We start from the raw sequence: 27,686 nt of genomic DNA, 5'->3' as shown, positions 1-27,686 counted from the left end.
AACACACTAGAACTGTGCGGGCAAAAGTTTGAACTCTTAAGTGCCCGTTTAAAGCTTAAATAACCCGGAGACCCAGAGTTGAATAGCTGAATATTGTGCAGTAAATGGTAGATTGTGTCAAATAATCCGCAATTATGCAGCCAACAGCACTGTCATAGAATAAAAGAATTCCAGTAGCCGTGAACGTACAATATATGTAGTCACTTGTAAGCAAGACTACTATTTTCCCATAGGGGCTGTTGTAAACAGACGGGAACAGAAGCTAAGTATATACTGCATCCCCTGTCAAAGCCATGAACCCAAGCAAAAGTGCTCAAGGGCACCAAACGTCCATGGAACCTTGACTCTCCAACATTCTAAGCGCGAGCTCAGTGACGTCTGAGACTAGCGAAAGAGGACTAGCCTTGTGGCATCACACGGGGAAAGCAGGCAAGAATGGGAACAGGCAGGTGAGGGGTGAGGAAGGAAAATGAAAACGGGATGAACAAAATGGGAGAAAATATCAAAGTTCTTATTTAGAATTTCCCTGTGCCAGATCGAAACGCAAAAAACTGTTTTAATACGAACCAAGTAGACGGAAAATGGAGGAATTCTCCATTCACCTCTTCCCCCACTTTTTGCAAACTATCCGGTTAAATATATTTATTTGCTTCTGACTAACAAAATTTTACGCTGGTCTGCAAATATGTCATGCTGCTCTGGCAATAAGTCTGGTTGACGTGCATGTATTGTCTTCAATTATGCTCTCTTTTCTCTTTTGTTGTTCCGGCTCATACTGTAAATATCAGCAAAGTTCAAAAAGAAAGCAACAGGGCATTGTACAAAACTGGCAGTGAAATATGCCAAAAACAAAGATGGCTGTTGAGGGTGTCACAGTGAAAGTAGTACGTCTTACTCGTTTCTAATTGCTCTTGACACGGACAGGGCGGAGCGAGTGGGCGCGCGGCTGCAAAAGTGAAAGCAGCTGCAGCGTCCACACGCTTAATTACCCGTGAAAGACAGATGGCGGGTGCACGCACGCGCTAGGCCAGCCAAAGCATGGGGTAGCACTTTGAAAACCCACCTACTATATGTCTCGCAGAGCAGCGCATGCGCTGGCTCAGCGAGACCTAAAAACAGAATGGAAATTAATGCAGGTTCAGATGAGACAAAAATGAAATCCTGACGTTTCATGTTTATCCGTTTATGGCACTTTGTTATGGGGTACACAGAGTGTGTACCATCGCAAAGTGTGTAACACAGTAAATAGTCACCACGAATAAAGATGCCGCAAACGAGGTTTTAGTTGTGGTCGGAGATGGCCAACAAATAAATAACGGCTAACGGGGCGGCTGTCGGGGGGCCTATTAAATATGAATCCATCAACGGAGTAAAACAACGTTTTAAAAATAGCTGTTCCAACAGTAAGCGATCTGCTGGGAGCCCAGGAAACGGGCAGAGATACGCTGCTCTAACTACGAAAATACCTCAAACCGGGCTAAAGGGGGGCGTTTCACTCTGCCCCCTCCCCTCTCCAAAGAAGCTGTGTGCAAGAATGAAGCAAGGGAAGAGTGGGCACCGGGTCCGGATAATACACACCATGCACACGCCATGCAAAACAGAGTCCAAGAAGTGACAAACAACCCCCTTCACCCCCCCCCCGCCCCGATCCTGCAGAAGGAGCTCATTGTTCTCCATGCTACAGCAAACAAGTTGCAGCACCCTCCGGTGACCAGCGCCGGGCACTCAAGCCTGCACTGGAGAAAAACAACTGATTGGCAGTGATAGTATAGCGAGGAACTGAGGACCCCAGGACAAAGGAAGTCAGGGATGTAGGACGGGGGGGGTGGGGGGTGACCAATGCGCCTAGAAACGAATACCTCGCTATTAGCAGCTACACAATGCAACAATAGTACATTCAATATCTACTCGCCGCTGGAAGCACGCTCACTACTCACTAAATTACTTTACTGAACGGAGAGCAACTCCTCTCATTCAGGAAGACACTCACTGCCCAGCTTTAAACTTCTCAGTGCTCATTCAATGCAATGCGAGCCAACAAGGAAATAATGCAGAGCAGTGCAACCACCCACGAGCCCATCCATCTAATCATTCATTCATTGAGAAACTATGATCTAGAGGCAACACTGCTGACAGTGGATCTGGGGAGCTGGGCTTACCCCGCGCCGTGTGATCCTGGGTAAATTAATATGCAACTGTGCTTGCTAACACATCACTGGGTGTGGGGGCGGGAAGAGGGAGGGCGGGGGGGGGGGGGGGATCAGTAACGCCCGTAAACCATTTTAGCGACAAATGAATTAAAATAAGACACTTCTGCTGCAAAGATCTTAGATCAAGGGCAAGTCACAAGCAGTTTCAAGACGGGCAGACAGACAGACAAATCGATAGAGAGATAGATAAACTAGGCAATTCAGTGTTTAATCCTCCCGAGAACGATGAATTGAATACTTTTACATCCTGTAATGCCAAAGTCTGTTCTATATTTAGAAACGCCAGTACTGCACTATGAGGTGCCATATACAATTTGCAGCTTTATTATTGTCATTATTGCTAGATTTGGTAGTAGTATGATTGCGCGCAGGATGCGTGACTGTGCGTCACATGAGATGGCACGGGGGTTCTTTAAGAGTGAGTTCCAGTGCGTGGTAGTGTGTGTATGGCAGAGTCTGTTTAAGGCTACCGCAGTGTAGGTCATATGCAAAAGAAACAATTGATGGATGGAATGCTGGACAATGCAAACATTCACCCCCAGTCACAAGGATCTGGGTTTAATCCATCATTCTTTTGCTCACCACACCACCCCAGTTTGGACCCTGTCATGTGCAAATCAGTCTTGACCCTGTTCCTTGTGGGAACAGTCCAGCCCGAACTGCCAAGCCAGGTCCTCCCTGGACCGAAAACAAGCATCCTGGGACCGGTTTCAGGGCATCACCCTTCATCAGCCAGGGTATGCCCACACGTGGGTCCCGGGCTCACCGCGCCACTGGATTGAAGCTATCCTGGCTGAAGAAGGGTGAAACCCCGAAACCAGTCCTAGGATGCTTGTTTTCGGTCCAGGGAGGACCTGGCTTGGCAGTACGGGCTGGACTGTTCCCATGAGGCACAGGGCCAAGGCTGATCTGCATATGTCCAGGTCTAAACTGGGGTGGCATGGTGAGCAAAAGAATGATGGATTTAACCCAGATCTCTTGACTGGGGGTTAATGTTTTGATTGGTTCTGCATTCCGTCCATCAATTGTGTGTCTTTTGCAGTGTAGGTCATGACACGTCTTGGCTTCTGTTAAGATTAAGGCTGGCAAGCCCCACTAGTTCGACCGTTCACGGGCCGCCTCTTCTCACACAGTAAACTGCCCGCCCGTGCGCTGCGGACGCAGCTATTTATAGCAGGAGTTCCGGAGACTGACGGCAGTAATAGAAGCTCTCCACCCAGACTCAATATCCCCCACAAGCTGCAAGGTGTGTGTGGAGCCAGCATGGGGTGAAACAAACGCAACTCACCCCGAAACTCCTGGGAGGTGGAGAGGAGAGGGGTTTGTGCACAGCTGTTTCAACAACACCGCTCGAATACTTGCGCAAGATCCAGGGATGTCTGGGGTTAATTAGCTTTTAAAACGCAAGTCCTACACGGTGTCCGTAATAAAGAGCTGCCTTTAAAATCTAACATTCGCTACAAACGCACCGCACACAGGGAACCCGCTCGGTCTGACAGACGTGTGATCCACGGGAAAATTCAGTGCTTTCATGGAAGACTGTTTAAAACGAGGGAAACCCGGAGCAATATGCCTATGGTCACTCTCAGTGTCCCAACTTGTGCATCAACATTCCTATAGCGCAGGACCTATGTAGGATCCTTAACTGGACTAATCTAAACCTTGCTCTTACTGCTACCTCCCTTGGACTCTGTATTGCTTCAGCCCAGTCGTTGTCTTCCAATAATCCGATATCCGCTTCCCAGGCTTCTCGCAAGCACCTCAGCGGGTCAGGCGAGTTATTGATAATTTTCTTATACATTAGGGATATGGCTTAATCACATATCCGGTCTTTCAATAACCGGCCCTCTAGGGGGCTGTAATCTGGCAATTGCTCCCCTTCTCTGACGTGTCTACGGAGTTCATGCCCTAATTGCATACATCTATATTTTTCAGTCTCTGCTAGCTGGTACTCCCTCTGTAGGTCCTCGAATGGGATTATGGCCTGGCCTCTCCAAACATCTCTAAGATGCGGTATGTCTAATCATTTCCATTTCCTAAATCCCTGTAGCATACCTACTTCCTTTAACAGGTCACTATCCCAAAGTGGGGTTTGCTATGTAGATCTCTTTGCCCACCCAAGGAATTTGGTGGCTCTTTCTCATGTGCTTATTACTGATTGTGTTTGTGGGGGGTATTTGTGGTCCACTAGTCTTCTGGGACAGCACGCCTAGATAGCTCTTCTGCCCTACTGCTAGATCTACCCTATACACCGGTTCCTCTGTCCACAAACAGCCAGTCATTGATTGCCACCATCTGCGATGCAGAGTAATATTTTTTGATGTCTGGAATTGCCAGACCGCCTTCGTAAACCCCTCTTTGAAGTTTGGTCAGCGCTATCCTCGAGCCACCCCCATCCCTAAGGAGCTGCCTCAATTCACTATGGCTTTCTTGGAGGGGGCGCCCTTTTGATAAATTCTGTGGGTAGCACCACTGCAGAGAGCAATGGGTGTGGCTGTCCACCAACACTAGATTTGTTAATTGGCCCTGTGACTGATTCCACTGACGTGCTAAGCATTCTTGTAGCGGATGCATGTGTGGTCTTGCATGAGGACCTATTGCAATGCATGCCGCCATCATTCCTAGTAGACACATGAAAGTCCTGACTGGTAAGGTTTGGTCAGCCTGGGACAGTAGCAACAGAGTTTGGATATTGCTAATTCTGGCTGCATTGGGAGAGGCTAGAGTCGTGTGATTGTTGAGTGGCTTCTAGATAAGATTGAACCTTTGAAGATTGTAGATGAGACTTTTGCATGTTGACCGTGAAACCCAATCGGTGGAGTAGGTGTAGCGTGGTAAGAGTGTGTTCTAGACACTTCTGGTGTGTGCTGGTTTTGATGAGCCAGTCGTCTAGGTATGGGAAGACATGAATTTGTTGTCTTCTGAGATGAGCTGCCACTACGGCTAGAAATTTGGTAAACACTCTGGGAGCAGTAGTTACTCTGAATGGGAGTACTTTGAACTGATAGTGTTTGCCTACTATCACAATTCTGAGATATTTGCGATAAGCTGGATGAACGGTAATGTGAAAATATGCATTGTTAGCCGGTCCTTTTCTGCTTTGATCTTGATAATTTCTCCCCTGGATAGTTCTAGGACGGTTGAGTACCATGTTTGCCTTGGTCATTGAGGGGCAATCAGAATCATATTTGCTCCTGGAATTTTTACTTTTTATAACACTCTTTGCATCAGGGGTATTGGTCTAATGGCATAAGCAAATGTCTGACAAGTTGAGAGAAAGTGCATTTCCCTTTGATAGGTGGTGTGTAAACCTTGAGGCAAAGGACTAGCATTTTTTGTACTGCACTGTTGCTAACAGGTCCATCACTGGTGTTACCCAGATGTTGAACAGATAATGTGCTGTTTTCTGCTTCAACTCCCATTCGTAGGAGAAGCTGTTCTGCCTGCTCAGCTGGTCCACTGTCATGTTGTCTACTCCTGGTAGATGTGCTGTCTGTAGGTTTGTGAAATATTGCCCATTGCCAGACTTCCTGTGCAAGTTTGCTCAGGGGAAAGGACCTTGTCTCCCCCCCCCCCCCCCCCTTTTGTTCAGATAGAACATAGTTGTTGTATTGTCTGTTTGGATTAAGATGGTTTCCACTGAATATGGCTGTTTGTTCAGATAGAACATAGTTGTTGTATTGTCTGTTTGGATTAAGATGGTTTCCCCTGAATATGGCCTGGCCTCTCCAAACATCTCCAAGATGCGCTATGTCTAACAATTTCCATTTACTAAATCCAGGTAGCATACCTACAGTTTGTGAAGTTTCGGGAATGCCTTGAGTGCCAGAAAGACAGTTTTCATTTCCAAAAAGTTGATGTGCTTTGTGGAATCCTGCTTGTTCCACTGACCATAAACATTTAGCTGGTTGAGATGCACTCCCCAACCGTTGAGGGATACATCCATGGGGGCGGTCACAGATTGAGTTGGGTTCCTGAAAGGTCATCCCTGTGCTATATTGTTGGATGCCCACCATTGTATCTCTGCTTGCACCCGTTGTGTAACAACCACTAGATCCTCCCAACTTCCTGTGGTTTTAGACCAGCTGTTGGCAAGCCACTCTTGGAATGGGCACATGTGTAGGTGGGAGTGAGGAATAAGTGGGATGCATGATGCCATCATGCCCATTAGTTTCATGACCTTCCTCAATGTCAGAGACTGAACCCTCTGGTAGAGGGTTGTTTCTTGATGGATTGCTTGTATCTTGGTCTATGTGGGGTATGCCCTTGCTTTTGCTGTTGCTGTATTTAACCTTGCTCCCAGGAAGGTTTTTTCTCTTTCTGGTGTTGTTGAAGATTCTTTGTGGTTTATCGAGAAACCCAGTGTTTGTAGCGTTTTTTGAACCCGATTGTGACATGTTTGTTTTGAGTGTCCCCTTATGAGCCAGTCTTCTATATAGGGGTAGACGTGGATTCTCTCTCTTCTCAGGTGGGCCGCCACTGAGGCTAGACACTTTGTGAAAACCCGTGGAGCTGATTTTATTCCGAAAGGAAGTACCTTGAATTGGTGGTGTGTTCCGTTGTGCAGGAATTTTAGGTAATTTGTGTCTTGTTCATAGGGATATGTAAGTAGGCATCTTTGAGGACTACTGTTGCCAAGTAATCCCCCTTTTGAATTTGTGGGATTATTTTTTGGAGGGTACACATTTTGAAGCGTTGTATTAGTATGAACTTGTTTATGAATCTCAAGTCCACGATTGGTCTTAGAAATTGATCCTGTTTGGGTATTAGGAAATATGGGGAGTAGTTTCCTGTGAACCATTCTTGTCTTAGTACTTTTTCTATTGCCTGTTTTAGGCTTAGTTCCTTGATCTCTGCGTTTAGCAGTGTTTGTTCTGATCTTCTCAATTTCCTTGCTTTTGGTGGGTTTGCAGGTGGTATCTTTGTTAGCTCTATGCAACACCCATATTTTACCAAATGTAATATCCAATTGTCTGTTGTGATCCTTTCCCATTGTCTGTGGAAAAAGGATATTCTGCCCCCCCAAATGGTGTCTTGAGTGGGTCCTTCTTAGTGATTGAGTCAGTTTGACCCATTTCCTCTTCCTCTAGAGGATTGGCCTCTTCCTCTGCCATTGCCTCTTCCTTGAAAGGGCTGCTTCTGTTGTTGTTGCCAACCTTGATAGCTTGACTGCTGACCCATTTGTTGACTTGGGTTCTGCCCTTGATTTTGTTGTGACATCTGTTGTCCTTGACCAAAAGGTGCCTCTACCTGTGGGCTTTCTGTTATTGAATTCCCCTCTTCAATGGAACCTCTTTGCTGTAGGGCCCCCATTGCCCTTGCTGTTTGTCATTTATCTGTTGAAGGGATTAATCTACCCCTTTGCCAAAACGTTCTTCTCCATTGAATGGCCTATTAATTGTGGAGGTTTGAACTTACTGTTTAAAACCTGAGATTCTGAGTCAGGCATGTCTTCTCAGGATGGTTCCTGTACACATCTGCCTACTACCAGTATCGGCTGCATCCAAAGATGACTTCAGACAGGTGTTTGCCCCATTTTTCCCCTCCTGGACAATAGATCTTGCCCTCTTCTTGTCCTCCTCATGGAGTTTGTTCAAAATCTCCTTTCTCTCATCCCACTGTTGGTGGTCAATTCTATTTAGTAGGGCATTTGAGTTAGCAATACCCCACTGTGTTGCTGCCTCCTGTTCCATCCTTCTCCCCGCCATATCCATCCTCTTGGAGACTGCATTGCTGTCCTCCTGGATGTGGTGACAATAATTGAGTCAGGTACTGTACTTCCTTGAATATATCTAGGGTCCTTTGAGGAGGGTTTATACTTTTTCTCCACTCAGGGGGTTACCCGCTTGTTTGAGGCTGGTTCCTTGAAGGATTCTTTGCCTTGATCCAGAATACTGGGCAGCATAGGAAGGTATTGCAGCTGGTGCCAAGGTTTCTAGCAAGAAACATGGGTCCCCTTTTTCTTCCTCTAAGGGTACACCAAATTGATTTGCTGCCCTTTTTACAATGTCATTATAGAAAGCTATGTCATCTGGAGGTGAAGCTTTCGAAGGGTAACTGCAAATTTCCTCTTCTGGGCTCTCGGTGTGAAGGTAGTTCCACGTATCCATGAAAGTTTCTGAGTTTTCCTCTTCTTCAGGTATGTCTTCGTATTCCTCAGGTTCTTCGCCTCGAGGTTCAGGGGCTGGAGTGGAGTTGAAGATACCTTCTTCTCCATTGGAGTCTTCTGCCTCTTCAGCATTGACGTTCTCTAGGTCGGCAGTCAGTGTCTTTGGGATTCGAAAATCCTTCAGTGAGGCGACTAATTTATTTTTATTTTGTAGAAGCGTTGCCATTTCCTCCTCAAGTCTTTTCCTTTCGACCTCGAGGGCTCTCACGGCGTCAGAGACCAGAGATTTTTGTTTCTTCCCGACGTCGACATTAGTCTTCAGCAGTGTTGTGCCCTTTTTTGCGGGTTCGGTGTCAACCCTTGGCTTCTGCGTTTTCGGCGATTTTCCAACCTTGGTAACCTTTGGTTGGGGTTTGTGGGGTTCCTTTAATCGCGGCTGACCCTCGATCACCGCCTTGCTCGGCGTCTGGGCTGCCTTGTGCGCCTTATGTACGTGGCCCATTGGTTCCGACAGATCTTTAGGACGTCTTACCTTCTCGGTCTTCTTTTTCGGATCCCTCACCTTCTTTTCAGCGTGGATTTTTTCGGAGTCTCCTTGTAGGATCTCGACATCCAATCCCTCATGCGTCGACTCCGCTGGTGCGCCATGTTCTTCCTCGTCGCTAGAGAAACCCAGGTCTCTCAGGGAAATTTTCCTTGTTGTCTGTGATATTGTGGCGTAGTTGGCCTGTCTTTGATTTCGGCATATCCTCATCATCTTCGGCACGAAAGCTGGACAGGCCTCTCAGTCCTTGCCGTGATGATCTTCTGACATGCAAAGGTTGCAGGCATCGTGTGGGTCACGTTGAACGTACTTGTGGTGGCACTTGGGGCAGAACTTGAAGGGGGTATTCTCCATGACCCCTACCTCGCCATTTGGGGACCGGAGTGGTCCTCTGGTGTTAAACCGAAGGTCTGTTCCTGCCTCCTGTTATGTCATCGATGATCTTTTTCGAAGTTTTTGGTAAAAATCCAAACTTTCTTTTGGCGCTTCCAGTCTTACTTTCAGACCCCAATGGCAGAAAAAAAAGAATCTGAAGATGGCCACCACGCACGTCGACCTCCAGGATACTGTCTTACGTCACACAGGAGATGTACCTGGCACCAAATGGTGGTCGACAGACTAAAATAAGAAAAAAAAAAAAAAAGACGATTCTGCACCCAACCACTAGATGGCGGAATAATGCACAGCATGTGAATCCAGAAAAGGAGTCACGCTGCAAAACTTCAGTATCCCCTCAGCTGGAAGATCCTAAACTCTTTATTTGGATGTGGTCTAGTTTCATAACTCTAAGAGACCAACAGTTCAACTGCCAAATTGCTACCACTGAGCCGCCAGCAGTGGTCTTTAGAAAGAGACAGGCTTGGAGATACAGATGCTGCAGTCAAACGTCTGCACTCGGGGAACACCTAGAATGGAGACAATGCTGCATTACACTCCAAATACATTAATCCAGTTAGTGGTAAGCATGGGCTAGAGTGGCTGAACTCTTTGAACAGAGCAGAGAGTCAGATTGAGGCACAAGACTTGAGACTGGCATCCGGGACACCAATTGATAAGGGAGCCAATCATAAGTATAACTGAGAAGCAACTGTCTAAGGTCCCTGGAGTAATTAGGTATTACCCAGAACTGCTAGTAAATCCTGTAGTTCTCATCCCTAGCATTCACTTGGATCTTTTTGTGTAGTATTGCATTGTTGTTATGATAAAATATTTGTACTTGTTTAATTAAAGGCACAGAGAGGACAAACAATTTTTAAGAGTAATCTAGTGCACTATCAGGTTACGAGTCTAGCCCTACACATCCTCCCTGAGCAAGGTTTAGGCTACTCAACTCGCTACCGTGAGAGACAAGAGCTAAATGAGTGTAGTTGGCCCTCACCATCCCAAGTCGGGTAGCCCGCGACATTGGAGGGAAACCGACTCAATCACCACAATTTAGGCCAGTTGTCTTTGAATGCCTGAGGACCCACTTAAGACAATGCGATTTGTGGAGACCAAATGCAATTAGGACTCTTTTGATTCTACACCCAACAAGTGTAAAAACAAAAGAAAGATACATCTTAAAATGTTCTGTTATCCACAGATTGGTAAAATATCCTTCACAGTCAGTGTAAGACATTTAAGGGCTAATGCTGGCAACACAAAGGTTATTCAAGGAATTATTTAACAAAAGTGAAGGTCATTTTGCAAATGTGAGAGCATCCTACCTGTCCCCGTAGAACATTGGCTGTTCCAGGCACTGCACGCATGCCTCATGAAACCACTGCTTACATTTGCAGCACTGCAGCATCTTTAAAAACCAGCTACAAAGGAAAGAAATGACATATTAAAAAAAAAAATTGGGGCGTAGTTGACAAAGCTCGTTTTAAGATAAAATATAATAGCTTTGAAAACCAACCACAATATTATGATGAGCCAAGCCCACACTTTATATTGACTTAACAAAATAAAGAGAATTGACTTACTCCCCGGGTCCTCCACAATAGCAATAACACTGCTGAGCATTTGTTTTATGACCAGCATCCCATTCCAAGTCTGCTACATTATATGGTAAAGCTTGCTTCATAGCTTGCAGTGCTTTGGCATTGGGTCCTTTCTTCAAAGCACCTCCTCTCTGAAAGAAAAAGAAATAAATAAATACATAGCAATAAAAATCACACCTTAATTTGCCTAATAGACTCGCTAAAGCTGAACCGGTGTCGGCAGAAGGCAAGGTGCCTCCAAGAAAGACAAGATTAGTTACGTGTAATGTTCTGTGACATCATTAAAGTCCAGAAGGTCATAGGATTTGTGGACTATTCCCAATCATCAAAAAGGAGAGATGCTGATGATCCCGAAACACTTCGTCATAATAGTTTCTAGCCTCTTGTAACAAGAAACAAAGAGTAATAAAAAATTCCTGCATTTCCAGACAGCCTTATAAAATACAATCTGCTACACTGGTAACATTTCAATATCCCTCTTGCTTGGTCACAAGATGATTCTGTAACATTGATCTTTACAAATGCTGCAAAAAGATTTAAGAATACGCTCCCAAAGTAGTCAAGTTGCCACACCACATTTTTTCTTCTCAGTGGTAACTTAGAATATTAGTTTATTTTTTAACCGTTTGTGTTCTTTAGTCCTGCAAAATATCTTTGACACAATTTCTTTGCATCTTTTCCCATTTGGGTTTTCACAGGCAAATGCAACAAGAAAATAATAATCATTATTAGTGGATGTGCTATATGCCAGGAGATATGGTTCCAGAAAACTGGAGGCCTTCAATCTTTTTCAACCGGTAATTAAAGCACATGAAGGTCAGATATTGGGGGGATGGCACAAGGAAGCCCCTATTGTTCTCTCCTTGGCCTTCGTCTGGTAAATATGTTCATATTTCTTCCTAATACGCCCTGAAAGCTGTCCACTGCTACCTCAACATCTTATCTTATTGACAAGATATAAAAAGCATGTAGACATTACTTAAGGCCCTGCCAAATTAATCTCGAAACAAACTTCTATTGTACCCAGCATCTGCAAATTAGCCGCTCTATGCAGCCTCTGAAAGAGTATCTAAACAATTCCGGACAGCCACGGATCTGGAAGGCAACATGAAAATTTCAGATAAGAAGAACAGTACTTGCTTTTCATGGTCTATATAGTTAAAACAGTATTATTTCAGGTGTGGTCTAAGTGCACTGTACATGAAGCGGCGGAAAACTGAAAATGCAGTCTACAGCTGAGACCAGTGTTGGTGGCAATGGAGTTCGGGTAGATCTCAGGTGTACGACAGTTGGGCAATGTTGCTACTTTGTGCATTTGTGAGAGTAGGGCAGTGTTGCTAGCTTGTGCAGTTGGTTTGGCTACTAATGAAGGCTTGAAGGAACTGACATGTACATTTCTGTTATGTGGGAATAGGTTGGTGCAGTTCTCCTGTGTTCTATCCAGATGTTTAAAAAACAAAAGCAGAGTCTAGCATTGACTTTTGCCATCAAGCACCGCTCTTTCAGCCGGAGGTATAACTGGAAGTGGAATAAAACACAATTATGCCCCATTCCCTGCTTGTCTTTGCTTTAGTTAAAAAAAAAAAAAAACATTGGCCACGTCAAGTGGTTTGCAAATACTTCACAGGGTTGCTGCATCAGAGCCATGAAAGTTTCCCTTACACGCTGGGTCAGCTTGAGCCCAGGCGCTTGTGCATGTCATTGACAAAGACAAGGGAAGTCTTAAATAGGGGCCAAAATCTGAAGCGCACTTTAGCGGAGGCTTTATGCCTCTAGACACATGGACATTTGGGGATAGCTATGACAAGCTTTCAGTTCCTTAGTCTTTCAGAAAGCAGCCCAAATGAGTTTTTGTGACCCGCACACACCCCATTGGTATTCCAGGTAACACTTTTGATATTTTCACCAACAGGGTCTAGTTAGAGGAAGCTAAAAATACTCCAGGGTATACTCCAGGGACAGAGTGGAGCACTAATAGGTGGAGTGGAGCCCCGGTACTCTTGGAGTCAGTGTGACTACAGGGACTTGCCCTCTAGCCTGTCCTTGTGAAATTGGTATCAATACTCGCTGATGCATTAATAATTGATCTGGTGACAGGCAAGTGCGTCTGCAATTTTGCTGTTTAAGTGTTGTACATCCAATAGTGCCTTCGAAAACCCTGACTTGTAGGACAAAAAGGAACAAAACACAGAGGTACTAACAGTCGAGTCCTGATGAAAGTCCCGGACCTCGAGTGGCCATTGGGAGTGCACGGAAACTTGTCAACACAAATGAGGGCGTAAGGACATTATATTCACTGTAGACAGCCATTACACTTAGTTGTTAACAATATCAGAGGGATCCAATATTAAAGGGAAGCTGGGGTATCATCCAGGTAGTTTTATCATATGGTTGAGCACATTCAGGTTTATAAGGACCAGGATGAAACGCATAGATGAAGCCTCAATAGGGTGTGTACAAAAATCCGATTTGGGGTGCCATCTGAGACACTAGTTAATCGATCTGGAGATATAATGCTCTTTTATGGAAAAAAGGGTACATGATATATTTTGTTAGGGTATAAAGCTTGTGAGGCGTATTGTGTGATCCCGCACCACTGTTGCTGAAAACTGGTCTTTCCTTTCTATAGTGTGACGATGTACACTCACTAGCACTATTGTATCTGAAGCTTTCAGTTCCCACATCCAGTACTTGCATCTACACATTTAGTAAAATCCTGTGCACAATATAAAAAGGTAAATCAAAAAAGACTGTTAGATTTGTTCACAGTAAATATAATTTCTTCCAATGTTAGCAGCACCAGCAAGCACTTGTGCTCTTAAAAGAGAAAAACAAAACGGGTCTGAGTATGCCTGTGTTCCCATCTAGAAAGGTCCTTGTCTAGCAGCGCGGGCATGACTGTTTTTATAGAAGTAGAACCAGTTCCATATAACAGGGCTACCATACTCTAAAAATAAATGTACTAGTATGCCCCACGCCGCCCCCCTCATTCCCCTGAGAGATTAATAGAGGTTGGGATTAATTAAAGTATTAGACACATTACTTTGCTTTTCTAAATGAGTCACCCGAAGTAGGACGGTTATTTACAGAATTGGGTTTGACTCTTACTGTGCTGCATGGCTCAAGCTGCACCTCACTTAGAAGGCCCAACAAGGATGAGCCCTGTGTGGGGTTGCTTGTGTTCCCATCCAGAAGAGACCTGGCCTTTCAGTTCAGCCTGGACTGTTCCTGCTGGAGCAGGATCAAGTACAATTTGCATACAACTTATTTCTGTTTACAGTTTCACAAGAGAAACAATGGACTGTAAAGCGCCATAAGCAATTACCAGCGGCTGAGAATAATTCAAGCATTCTACCCACACTTTTTTGTTCTTCCTGCTCCCAACAGCATCTTTCATGGAATAATCAGTATGAAGTGGATTGCTACTGCATTGACCTCCAAAAAAAAAAAAAAAAAAGTGTAAATCCTTTACTCTTCTATCCCTCCGCTATCATTTTCAATCAAAATAACAGACTAACATGTCGACTCATCAAATTTCGGATTTCCCTAAACTAATTCACCACTAATGCTTTATGGGTTCCGGAGTAGCGTGCTACTCGCCGAAAACGCCATTCAACGCCCCATCAGGGGTAACAATGCTATACAAATCCAAACCTTTTTCCCTCTTCTATCCCTCCGCTTTCCTTCTGAATCCAAATAACTGACTAACCTATCCACCACTCAAATTACTTTACTATTTCACTATACGAATTCAACACTAATCCTTTATGGGTTCCAGAGTAGTGTGCTACTCGCCGAAAAAGTGATTAGACGCCTCGTCAGGGGTAGTAAGCGCTATATAAATGCAATTACAATACAATACTAACTGCGACTTTGTGAACACAATTCTTCGTCTGATCTCAATCGGCTCTACCACCTCTCAAGCCAGCTGGACACTCCCCAGACAGACTGAGGAAAGTTTTAGGAAAATAAGACCACATCACCTAACATTCCAGGAAGCCCATATTCAGCTATTCTATGCAGAAGGCTGTTTACCAAAACAACTCGCCCCTTTTATTTTTCAAGCAGCTACCCATCTCTAAGCCTCAGAGGTAATAACTTTAATGGAGACTTGTTTTAGAGACTGAAAACTACTCAAACCAGAAAACCCTTCAATGAGTCTACAATAACGTCCTGAATCCTAACTAATCAAATCTTCCTAACATTCAGAAGATATTTAAAAAATGTCTTAACTCGTCCTGAAATAATGTGTGCCACAATCCCAAATATTCTGCTACGTGTTTCATATCAACAGTCTGCCCTAAGCGAACATTAAATATCTACCTAATACAAGTCAATCTCTAAATTGTCCCGATTGCTCCATGTCCCTCACTCCAACTATACAATCTAAGTGCCTATTGTTTACTCTTGTTTTCAGTGTTGCTTCTCAGGCTTCGAGAGCTACAGACCAATGCTCAATTAAACAATAATGAACAATAAAACATCCCAGTCAAACCAAAAATATCTTTAAACTCCTCCTATAAAAAGGTGTATTTCGAAACATGAGGCTCAATAAGACGGTCTGATCTTTTCTTCAGCTTCATACCTTTGTAGTTGTTGCGAACACACACTGTCGGCACAACCATTTTTCATCAGAGTCAATCACATCAGAATCAATATTTGGCGTGTGGCATAGCTGGTGATAACCTAAAGATAGAAGGTGGTCATCATTTATAAACATGCATAATAATACATAACCAGACTATACATACATTCTTTGATGAGAAAAAACTCTAAACATAACAGGCTGCCAAGTTCACACTGGAATAGTCACACTTGAATTCGGAGATGAAGGTCTGATGATTGCACTTATTTATTGAAATGAAATACACTTTCAAGAATAGATTTACAAATGAAAATATACAAACAAACCACCATATGCCCCACTGAAGAGAGGCACGACAATACTAGCAATTTAACACGTTAAAATGGCATTTAAATGTTAATTTTAACAGATTTTCAAGACAAAGAAAAAGTCTCATCAGCGCTTTAAAAACCGATGACCGCGGAAAAAGCATCAGAATACGCATTAGTCTTATTTTATTTATGCATTCTAACAAAGCAAACTTTGCAGGCAGAAGTGGGGCATATTTCACTCGGATTGCCGCTAAATCCATAGACTGCACGAAGAGTTGCACACTAGATTGCAGGAGTAATACACAACAGCAGGCTAAGGAGACCGTGATGGTTAAAGGGAAGCAAGGAAGAAGATAAAAAAGGCAAAGGAAGCCTGGAGATGCAAAGGCTATTGTACATATGAACTGATGACACCTGCTGTGCAGAGTTGGATTTCCCTGCTAGTCTACTTAGACAAACAGTTTTATTGATTTATTTCACAAGTACAACCAAAACATTGCGAGCATCTTATAACTATATCGGATTAACGTAAAAAGACCACAATACAAAGCACAGAATAAAACGAGTTACCCATTAACACCAACCCGTACATTTGATAACATCGGCAAAAATGTTTGTGGGAAAGCAGAAAGCCAAAAGATACAATTTCCCCCCGAAATATCGATGTTCTCTAAATGCAATTAACGCTTTTACATTGGATCCACATAATCCTTGCAAAGAATAGCATGCTGCCTATTCCAGACAACAAAATGATTGTTGACTTATGAAAGCCAACGTTCCTCAACTTGTTACCTAATGAGATCAGGATAATCTGATTCATCTTCCTAGAGATTCCAAGTACAATTACTGTGTCAGTGGCTTAGACACAATTAAACATCATTTTTTAGGTCTCACGCCAAGCGTTGCAGAGCGAAGCACTGCTCGTGCAGCGAGAGACCTCTTATAGCGGATTTCACAACGGACCTAGGAATCGCACACGCTTGTGCTTTTCCTTTTGGCCCACGCTATTGGCCTTTACGTGCGTCTTTTTATAAAAGACAGCATGCAATTGGCCAAAGGCGGGCGCATTGCTCCGCCCATGGCCTATTAGTGTCTATTACACGCACAGCTGCAATGTGGTTTCAATTATCGTGCACAGACAAGGGAGCGATAATTCAAACCACATGGATCGCAGTGGCGCGTGCGCACCTCTCGTTAGATATGGGATTAACTCCGTTTGGTAGTTGGATCAGGGTATATAACCCTGTCTGAAGCTCTTCGCCAGGTCCTGCATCGTGCTGTCTCTCCAGTGTTTCTCTAGACCTGTGATGTCTCCGTGTTTCCAGGCTCTTGGTTTCCCTTCCTTCTCTGCTGTTGCAATCTTAGTTACACAAAAATGTCTCACTGAGGCATATTGCACAAGTACCATCTCACGAGCTGTGGTAGTTTATGTCGGATACTAAGTGTCCTAGCCGATAGTACAACAATGACTAACCACCCTCCCCCTCACCTGTGGTGCCAGGGATTAAACCCTACGTCACCAATTGGCAGTGCTGCCCTCCCCATTACACTACGGGAAAATGGGGAGCCATTTACTTTCTTCTCTAGTACTTTTATGCATCGAGTCCACTTTTCTCTAATTTCATTTCGTTTTTTTGCATGCAGTGATTATAAGTGTAAAATAAACTATGCAGTGTGTCAAATAAAAATCACCGCATCCGTTAAAACTTTTTTTAGGTGTAATTTATATTCTGTTAAACGGTTCAATAAACGTCTGCTATACAATCTGCTTCTGCTCCCTACTAACAACAACAAACACATTTTAATACAACTTCCGTAAGGCGCTAATATTCTCTTTACAATGCTGGAGCCTTTTCATTTGACGGTTTTGTAAACCTCTTTATATACTTACGAAGCCAGCAACGCTGCTGGAAAGTGGCTTCAAAGCACGTTAACCGATGTAGATTAAAAAAATAAACTTGGTGGGAAGGATGGAAATGGGGGTTGGACGACTAGGATGTTGAGCCATCCAGTTGCTAAAAAAGACATTCTTTGAGATTGGGATTAACCAATTTCTCTATTATTTTTTTAACAGCCAAAAACATCTGACGTATCTCACCATATGGAAGGAATTATGAGGGCTGTTTGGCTTAAATGGGGCAATCTTGAACCCTAAATGTGTCTGTTGGTACTAGAGAGGCACCTGCTTTGAATTTCACACTCTGGACGACAGCGATTACACAGTTATGCAAATTGCACTTAATTGTTACTGGAGGTGATCATTCCAAAAGACGGAGGGACTGGGTGGGTATTTAGCCTCTGATTCAGTCACACAGTAGACCTCTCAGGAGAGCCCAATGATCGAATGGGTATTTCTACTTCACTCTTTTTCTCCATCCCAGATTGCAGAGGAGATACATCTCTTACCGACTTGCATCTCCCCCGTACTGGATTTTTATCCACGTGTCGGCCTGTCCCATTACTTATGTCTGCCCCATCGCATATATGTGTATACGTGTGCTACTGTGTACATGGGCGGTTTTGAGAGATGTCTTCTGGTCTGGGTTTATAAGGGCTTATATTTATGAATGTATGCGTCTTTTGTCCTGTGTCCAATGGTGCCTTTGTATGTTGGACTGTGTTCATGTATGTTGTGGGTCTGTGTACGCACAGTACACTAGCCAAAGATTTTGACTTTGCCAATGTTTATTCATGGACGGGAGGCCAGATTGCTCCACTCCAGGTCTGTTGGGCCTGTTGTAATTTGGCTACCATTCCCAATGGGAGGTCGGTGTGCTGTAGAAGGGGGCAATCAGTACAGCGCCATAATGACAAGTGTGCATGGTGGCGAGGGTGTACTGGCAGCCGGTGTGGTCTGTGTCCGGCAGAAGGGGAGGTGATGGCCTTCTGCACTGACACATGTTCATTACGCCTGCACGAGCTCCCTTGCAATTCCTGTACATGTTTCATGTGTTCCTGATTGGTACCTGGACGCCTCACCCCACTCCAGCCCCCAGGCCAGTGTGACTTGGTTTCCTCTTTGTTCCATGACCGTCTTCTGTGGCCCTTGAACAGACTGAACTCCGACCTTCTTGCCTACCTGCAGAGGGTTGGGAGGGAGGGAGCTCTGTTGTCGAATGCAAGTGTATGTAGCTCCTAGCCGCATCCTTGTGAGGTGTCTAAGCTCCTCCCATATTATAAAATTACGGGCAGAGGTTTGCAACATCTTCGTAAGGGAGTAGGGTTGATTGAGTCGAGAAGGTGCTGGGTTATGACTTAAAATACTCGAAAGGGCTTCACCACCCACAGACCACAGCAATCCCCCCCCCCCCCCCCCCCCTACCTCGGGAGAGCCCGATAGTGACCAGTTTTGACACCTGCTTTTAATAACTGCCGGTGCTGAGCCCGGCAGAACCCAGCCCACTTAAAGCCCTGTCCTTACATAAACCATCAGGAGACCTGCAGAATGGGCATGTTACTTTGAGACAGCAGCCCGCACCTCCCGCAGTGCTAGATCACATGTGGAGAGATGAGATACAGTTCGTAAACCCCACGGGCAGTATATTGTGGAAGGTGTTTGGGAGCTTACCATGGGCGGTTGTGCACACATTGTGCAAATTCCTCTCACACCCTTTTTCCCGTATGCATACTTACAACATATGCAGCAATTGCCCAGGCAGAGGGATTCCCTCATCTACATGGAATCACAGGTAAGTGCCGGAACTGGCTCACACTTGCAATAGGTCTCGCATTACTGAAAGTTTGAGCTATTGGTTTTGCAAGTAATAAAGCAACGCCAATAGCTCAAACTTTCAGTAATGCGAGACCTATTGCACTGCAAATGCTTGTTCTTAAAAGCAATTACTTGGGCGGAGTCCTGGAGATTTTTAAAGGCTTCTAAGAAAAATGCTCTGCAAAGTTTTCACCATACTAGAGTTAGGTCCATAAAGTACGGTTAGCAGAGCAGATACTGAATAAGTCCCCTATTTAAAACCATATTGATATCATTATGGAGGATTAAGTAGGTCTTCCACAATTGAAGTTCAATTTCCTCTACTGCAAAAAACAAATTCAGAATTTGTCTAATTCATTCACGACATCCAGCTTTACATAGTTTCAAAAGAGCCCTCTTTTAATACAATTTTTTCCCAATAGGACACATTTTGTTTTCTGGTACCAAATTAGAATTTCGCATTTTCCACAAAACATCTCAAGCACTACAGATTGTCTGCGAAAGGCATCCTCTGCCCTGGCAATTAGACTTGGCCATCTGCAGAGAGCAAATAGGAGCCTAAATCATCCCAAAGCCCTGGTATAGGAGGACCAGGGGAGTGGAATTTAAAAAGACATCTACTTGTACGTGGGTTAGGATGCTTCATGATCTACTTGCCCTGTAAAAAAATCCACTTGTCCCTTTGGTGCCATGCAATGAGGTGACAAATTATGACAGTGATTTCATTCAATAAGAGCTCTGATAATAGCCTCTCTGATTATGTCTGGGCTCCTATTAGAGCAAGGTTTGGATACTATCAATTCCCGGACTTTTGTCATCTTTCCGCGATCTACACACTGTCGCTGAAAGTAGCAAGAAGGGGCAGTTCTAGAGTTGGAATGGCTTTTTCAGCCTGTACGACATTACATAAGTACTTCACTTAGACAACAGGAACTAGTAACTTCAGAATCTAGTTCAGACAACTATTTGGATATTGATGAGCTCCAGGCCACTAGCAATTCCAACTCTACCCTCTTTGCAGCCTTGGAAGAATACAGTTTTTAACAGCAGAACCAAGGGCCATGCAGAAAGCCACCAAGAGGAAGAGGAGGAATTAGCGACAGAGGGGAGGTGCAAACGGAGGAAAAAAAACACACTTTGCCGCATGGGAGAAACACACGGCAGAACAAGAGAACCAGATAATGGGTGAGAAAACCTTAAGATCTCACATAGATGTGGGCGCTGACCTTGGTGGTACAATTCTTATTGCCTCTAATAAATCTTTCAATGAGAGGTGTAGCAAACCGGTTCTTTTCTGAAGTACTCCTGTTGTGTACTACTATAACTCAGAGGTATCCTTCAATCGAGTGATACATCAGTTTTGTGAATAGTAGTTTCATCAGGTATCTTATGGTAGTATTTCCTGCTAAATTGTGTGCCAGTGTCCCAGTGAATATACTGGTTTGATTTGGCAGCATAGCATCTGCATGTAGCTGGTGTCAGTTTCCTTCAATACCGTCAAATTATAAGTCCACGGGAGCTAAGTAGCTAAGCTGAGTCTGGATGGTTCTATGTGATATATCTGCCCCCTTGTATTAACAGGTTCTTAAAGGAATATGCTACTTACCAGTATGCATCTCTTCTTGGCATGTAGAGCTGCAGAGCCACACACTTAGGATAGTAGATCGCCATCTGGTGTTGGGCTCGGATGCTTGCAGGTTGTTGTTGTCTTCGGAAGAAGTCTTTGGTCACGAGATAGGCGACTCCTCCCTTGGATGACAGTGCGCATGGGCATCGACTCCATCCTCCGATTGTTTTTCGCTATGATGGGAAATGGAGTTTGTAGAAAAGAGAGAGATGTCCATGTGTGATGTCTAAGTAAGACGATGCTGGAACAGATACAGGTCCCGGGGAGGTGGGTGGGCGTGTGTGGCTCTGCAGCTCTACATGCCAAGAACAGAAGCATACTGGTAAGTAGCATATTCTGTTCGAGGCATATGAGCTGCAAGATCACACACTTAGGATAGACTATATAGCAGTATCTCTCCTAGCGGTGGTCACCTGTATCGGTTGCAGCAGTTTGAAATAGAGTTTTAAGGACAGCCTGACCCACAGAAGCTTGTTGCTTTGCTTGCACGTCAACACAATAGTGTTTAGTGAAGGTGTGTGTTGTAGACCATGTGGCTGCCTTACAAATATCTTCTAAGGGAATGTTTCCTAAGAATGCCATAGAAGCCCCTATTTTGTGTGTGGAATGCGCTCTAGGGGGAACAGTTAGTGTGAGTTTAGCCTTGTGGTAGCATATTTGGATACATTTAACTATCCACCTAGCTATCCCAGATTTGGAAATGGGGCTGCCTTTATGTGGTGGCGAGAAAGCAACGAACAATTGTTTTGCGGAATGATTTGGTTCTGTCAATGTAGTACAGAAGGGCTCTTTTGACGCCTAAGGTATGAAGAGCTCTTTCAGCTACCGAGTCGGGATTTGAGAAGAACACTGGTAGCTCTACTGATTGGTTAAGATGGAACGGAGATATGACTTTCGGAAGGAATTTTGGGTTTGTTCTAAGAACCACTTTGTTACGGTGTAATTGTAAGAATGGTTCTTGTATGGTTAAAGCCTGGATTTCACTCACTCTCCTGAAGGATGCGATAGCGATAAGGAAAGCTACTTTCCATGTGAGGAACTGTAATTCGCATTTATGCAGAGGTTCAAATGGGGGTCCCATGAGCCTTGTAAGAACAATGTTTAGATTCCACACTGGAGAGGGTGGTAATCTTGGAGGAATAATTCTTTTTAGTCCTTCCATGAAGGCTTTGATCGCAGGCACTCTAAAGAGTGACAAGTGTTGTCTATTTTGTAAGTAGGCTGCTAACGCTGCTAGGTGGAGACGTATGGATAAGTATGCCACATTACAGCTTTGCAAGTGTAGCAGGTAGCAAATGATGTCCTGGATGGATGCATCCAGTGGGTTTATATGATTGTTAGTGCAGTAAATGCCAAATCTTTTCCATTTTGCAGCGTAGCAGGCTCTAGTGGTAGGTTGTCTGGCCTCCCTTATAATATTCATGCAGTCTGGTGGTAGGTTGAGATAACCAAACTCTAGGACTTCAGGAGCCAGATCGCTAGATTCAATTGACCTGGATCTGGGTGTCTGATTTCTCCATGGTTCTGGGTTAATAAGGACGGGGAGAGGTGCAGTTTTTGGTGTGGAACTAGCGAGAGTTCCAGTAGTATTTTGAACCACGGCTGGCGTGCCCATGTGGGAGCTACTAGGATCAGTTTGAGAGACTGTTGCCTGAGCTTGCGTACCACTAATGGAATGAGTGGGAGAGGTGGAAAAGCATATGCAAATCTGCCTGACCAGTTCATCCATATCGCATTGCCCTTTGACTCCGGGTGGGGGAACCTGGCAGCAAAGGTTGGGCATTTTGCGTTTGTGTGTGGCGAACAGATCTAGGTCTGGTTGGCCCCATTGTTGGAAAAAGGCATTAGAACTTGGGGATGTAGTTCTCATTCGTGGATTTGATGAGTCTGTCGACTTAACAGATGGGCAATCTGATTGGGAACCCCTGGAAGGTGTTCTGCAAGTAGGTATATTTTCTGGGGAATGGCCCATCTCCAAATGTTCTGTGCGAGCTGGGATACCTGGAGAGAATGCGTGCCTCCTTGTTTCTATATGTAATACATGGCTGTTATGTTGTCGTCCGAATGAGGACAGTTTTGTTTTGGAGATGTATTTGGAATGATTTTAGTGCTAGGAACACTGCTAGCAGCTCCAGGTAATTGATATGGAGCATCTTTTGTTGAGTGGTCCATTTGCCCTGAGTGGTGTGGCCGAGGAGGTGGGCTCCCCATCCCGTGAGCGATGCGTCCGTTGTCAGCACTATCTGTGGAAGAGGCTCTAGGAACGACCGCCCTTTTGAGAGGTTTGTTATGTTCCACCATTTGAGAGAGCGATGTGTGCGGCTGTCCACCAACACCAGATCCGTAAGTTGTCCGTGAGTCTGGTTCCACTGACGTGCTAGACATTCTTGCAAGGGACGCATTTGAAGTCTTGCATAAGGCACAATGAAGATGCATGACGCCATCATGCCTATGAGTTGCATGAACACTCTTGCTGGAAGAGAGTGTTGGATTTGGAATTTTGCGATAAGAGCTTGCATATTGGCTATCCTGGCTGGATTGGGATATGCTCGGGCTGTGGAGGTGTTTATTGTAGCTCCCAGATACTGATGTATGTGAGCAGGTTGGAGGTGAGATTTGGGATAGTTTATTGTGAATCCCAAGTTGTGTAAAGTTTGGATAGTTTGGTGAGTGTGTAGGACACACTTGTTGAATGACTTGGCTTTTATTAGCCAGTTGTCTACATACGGGAAGACATGGATTTGTTGTTGTCTGAGATGTGCTGCTACTACTGCTAGGCATTTTGTGAATACTCTAGGTGCGGTTGTTACCCCGAATGGGAGGACTGCAAACTGGTAGTGTTGTCCGTCCACCACCTTAAATACTTCCTGTGGGCAGGATGTATGGGAATGTGGAAGTAGGCGTCCTTGAGATCTAGTGTGGTAAGGAAATCGCCTTGTTGCAGTAGTGGGAGCACTTGTTGAAGAGTGATCATATGGAAATGATCTGAATTGATATACAGATTTAGGGGTCTGAGGTCGAGTATTGGTCTTAGAGTAGAGTGAATATACCCCTGTACCCTGATGTTGTAAGGGAACTGGTTCTATTGCGTGCTTTTGAAGCAATGAGAGAACCTCCTGTTTGAGGAGTGTAAGATGATCTTGTGACATGGGACGCTGTTTGGGTGGTATATGCGGGGAGGTAGTTGTGAGTTCCAGGCAGTAACCATACTGGATAATTTGTCTTACCCACCTGTCTGTTGTGATGGAGTTCCAGACAGGTAGGAACTGTGTTAGTCTTCACCCGACCGGAGTGGAATGGTCTGGGGGGGAGTGGAGGAAAGTCACTGTTTTGTGGCAGGGGAGGTGCGAGTGTTATTACCTCGACCTTTGTTGTTGTTTCCTCTGTATCCGCATCCAAAATATCCTCTACTGGGTGATGTGTGTGTGTGGCGGTTTTAAATGTAGAGGAGGTGTCCGTTCCAATATTTTTGGAGGCTCCTCTATAGAAGGAGCGCCGAAAGGACCCACGTGGTTGGGGAAGATTGTAATGCCCCCATGGACTTTGCGGTGTCTTTTTTCATTTTTTCCAGTGCAGCGTCTACTGCTGGCCCAAAGAGCTGCTCCTGATTGAATGGTTGACTAAGTATGGTAGTTTGTACCTCTGGCTTAAAGCCTGAGATGCGTAGCCATGCATGTCGAAGGAGCACACTTGTGTTAATTGCTCTAGAGGCGGTGTCTGCGGCATCAAGTGCACATTTAATTGCTGCATTTGAAATGAGCTTTCCCTCCTGAATGAGGTCATTTGCCTGGGTTTTGTATTGGTCTGGCAGATGTTGTAAGAGAGTCTCTAATTGATCGTAGTGGGCCCTATCATAGCGTGCTAGTAGGGCTTGAGTGTTGGCAATTCGCCAGTGATTAGTGGCTTGTGCGGCTACTCTTTTGCCAGAGGCTTCTAATAGTTTAGATTCTTTGTCTGGGGGTGGTGTGTCTCCTGTGGTTTGGGAGTTGGCGCGTTTCCGCGCATTGGAAACGACCAAAGAATCCAAAGGGAGTTGGCCCTTGATGTAGTTAGGGTCTTCAGGAGCAGGCCTATATTTCTTTTCAATTTGTGGGTTGAGAACCCTGGCACGAACGGGGTCTTTAAAGACTTCGGAGGCGTGTTTTATGACACCTTTAATCATTGGCAGGATTTGTACAGACTTTTGAGACTGTTCGAAAGTGTCTAATAAGAAGTCTTCCTCTGGTGCGTCTGAGTGCATTTTGACGCCGTGGTATATTGCTGCTCTATTTAATAATTGTCTAAATAATTGTCCAAACCCCAGGTGATCGTCAGGAGGCGATGGTTTTGAGGGATATGGCTGAGGGTCCCAATCATCCAACGGTGTGGTGTTTGGATCCGTAAACGGATCATTAGGATCACCCCCACCCCCTAGGTCATCATAATCATCCTGTGGTGGTGGTGTATGAGATGGAGAGGGTATATGTAATGGTGGTGTAGGCAGAGGGGGTGGGATAGGAGGCAGTATAGGAGAGGAAGGAGGGATAGGGGAAGTAGAAGAGTCCTTCCTATTTACAGGAACTGGGGCAGGTGGTGTCCAGTTTCAGTTTTTTGCATGGCACCGCGGTGACATGTCCAGTCTTGGGGTGGATATAGATCTTTTTCTGCCTTGGGTCTGGATGAAAAAGTTCTTGTTCTTCAGGAACAGTCTTTGGTACCGATTTTTTCGGTTCCGATCGAGGTTTTGGTTGATCGGTAGCGTGTTTGGCTTTAGGAGGCGTATGAGAGTCCTTAGCCGGTGGTTTCGGTACCGACGATGGTTTCGGGGCCGATGTGGTTTTCGGAGCCGAAGGTGTATCTGTGGGCTTGGGAACCTTCGGTGCCGGTGTCTCTATTGGCCTTGGTGGTTTCCGTGCCGGGGGCTTCGGAGCCGATTTCGGTGCCGAGTAGTCTTTTGTCTTCGGTGCCGATGGTGCCGGTTGGACAATTACATGCGGTTTGCTCGGTCCCGAGCTACCAAAGGCTTATGTTTCTTCGGAGCCGAGCCCGGAGGCGGGGCTTCTGAAGGATGGTTTCGGTCTCGACTTGGGACAGCAGGCGAAGTCTTGACCGATGCCTTTGGTTTTGGTGGGGTTGGGGCAGGGGTACTCACACGTTGCCCAGGAGTGATGGGGTCGTCTGAGTCATCTGCTTCGGAAATTATTTGCAGATCCTCGGAATCTTTTTCCGGGACATCTGGGCCTTCATCAAAGATGTCCTCTGGTTCCGGAGCTGGTCTCTGTGCCATGATGTGGCGTCGAGCCCTTCGATCCCGAATGGTCTTTTTGGATCGAAATGCTGCACAGGCTGGACAGCTGGACTCGTCGTGTTCCGGTGATAGGCACAGGTTGCAGACTTTGTGGTGGTCACTGTGTGGAAATTTTGCTCCACACTGGGGGCATTTTTTGAACGGGGTCCTTTCCATGAGCCGTAGGCCTCACGGCGTGGATAGGCCCAGCGGGCCGCGTCGACGTCCGGAATCGAGCCGATGTAACCGATGTCGAGGATGAAGGTATTTCGATGTTTTGTTGTGAAGTTTTTCGCTTCGAGAAACTTGGAATTGATATTTCCAACCGGAGCGGAAAAGTTGCATCCGAACCCAATGGCGGAAAAAAACAATTTGAGGATGGAGTCGATGCCCATGCGCACTGTCGTCCAAGGGAGGAGTCACCTATCTCGTGACAAAAGACTTCTTCCGAAGACAAACAACAACCTGCAAGCATCCGAGCCCAACACCAGATGGCGATCTACTATCCTAAGAGTGTGATCTGCAGCTCATATGCCTCGAACAACTGGTATTTCTGTTAGCCTGCTTTTCACTAGGTCTGAACATCATGTTTGTCTGACCCACTGCGGTGTATTCATATCGGTGATATGCTACTCTGTTTGCGCTTAATTAGGACTAGTGGCAATTCCATCAAAAGGGCAAATTCCTGGAGATATGTGGAGTTGATACCTTGGCATGAAGTCTTAGCATTTCGCATATTCGTCAGTAGGATACAGGTCCACCTTTTGTGTTTCCAATATTTAGAAAATTCTCTGCACCACTTCCTAACCTAGTTCCCACTGGTGTGATATAAATTCCTGTCTGCTGCTATGATTTTCTATTCAGGCAGCTGTATTGCTATCAGTGCAATTTTCTTTAGGTTGCCAATCTCTAGGAGTCCTGTGCTAGTTTGGATAGCACATACTACTTGGTTCCCCCTGGTTTGTTCAGATAGAACATTTGTACATTTGGGTCTGTACTACTTTATATCTAATATGCTGTGGAGGTTTTTCAGGGCAAAGAAGATGGTTTTGAGTACTAAAACATTTATGAGTTTTACAGTTCACCACTGGTTCGTTTGGCCCCTGATCTATAGATTGCAATGTTCTGTAGTCCATTACTGTATCTCCTTTTGCTCTGACAACGACTAGATCCTCCTAGCTCTCTGTGGGTGGTTACTATTGGCTCTGCTGCCATTCTTGGATGGGTTTCATATGGAGTCTGGCAGATGGTATTCAAGGGATGCATTAATCCATCATACCGAGCAATTTCATCACTGTTCGAGACAGTCTAATGCGCTACAGGAAAACATGCCCTGTCAA

At 45.0% G+C, this 27,686-nt stretch overlaps 1 protein-coding gene across 2 annotated transcripts in view; it reads right to left on the bottom strand.

Annotated features, from left to right (window-relative positions):
* MTF2 (metal response element binding transcription factor 2) overlaps positions 1 to 27,686 on the bottom strand; it is a 404,555-nt gene that overhangs the window by 214,091 nt on the left and 162,778 nt on the right. For both annotated transcript variants that reach the window (XM_085602198.1, XM_085602199.1), the window contains 3 exons: positions 15,431 to 15,531; positions 10,828 to 10,976; positions 10,570 to 10,665 (listed from right to left, as the gene is read on the bottom strand). In XM_085602198.1, coding sequence (XP_085458324.1) covers positions 10,570 to 10,665; positions 10,828 to 10,976; positions 15,431 to 15,531 — 346 coding nt within the window. The remainder of the gene's footprint in view (positions 1 to 10,569; positions 10,666 to 10,827; positions 10,977 to 15,430; positions 15,532 to 27,686) is intronic.

The sequence above is a fragment of the Triturus cristatus genome, chromosome 4_2, assembly GCF_964204655.1.
Source record: "Triturus cristatus chromosome 4_2, aTriCri1.1, whole genome shotgun sequence".
In the NCBI taxonomy this organism is placed as follows: Eukaryota; Metazoa; Chordata; class Amphibia; order Caudata; family Salamandridae; genus Triturus; species Triturus cristatus.
Note: the sequence above shows the minus strand (reverse complement) of the source record. Positions and strands in the feature narration are given on the sequence as shown.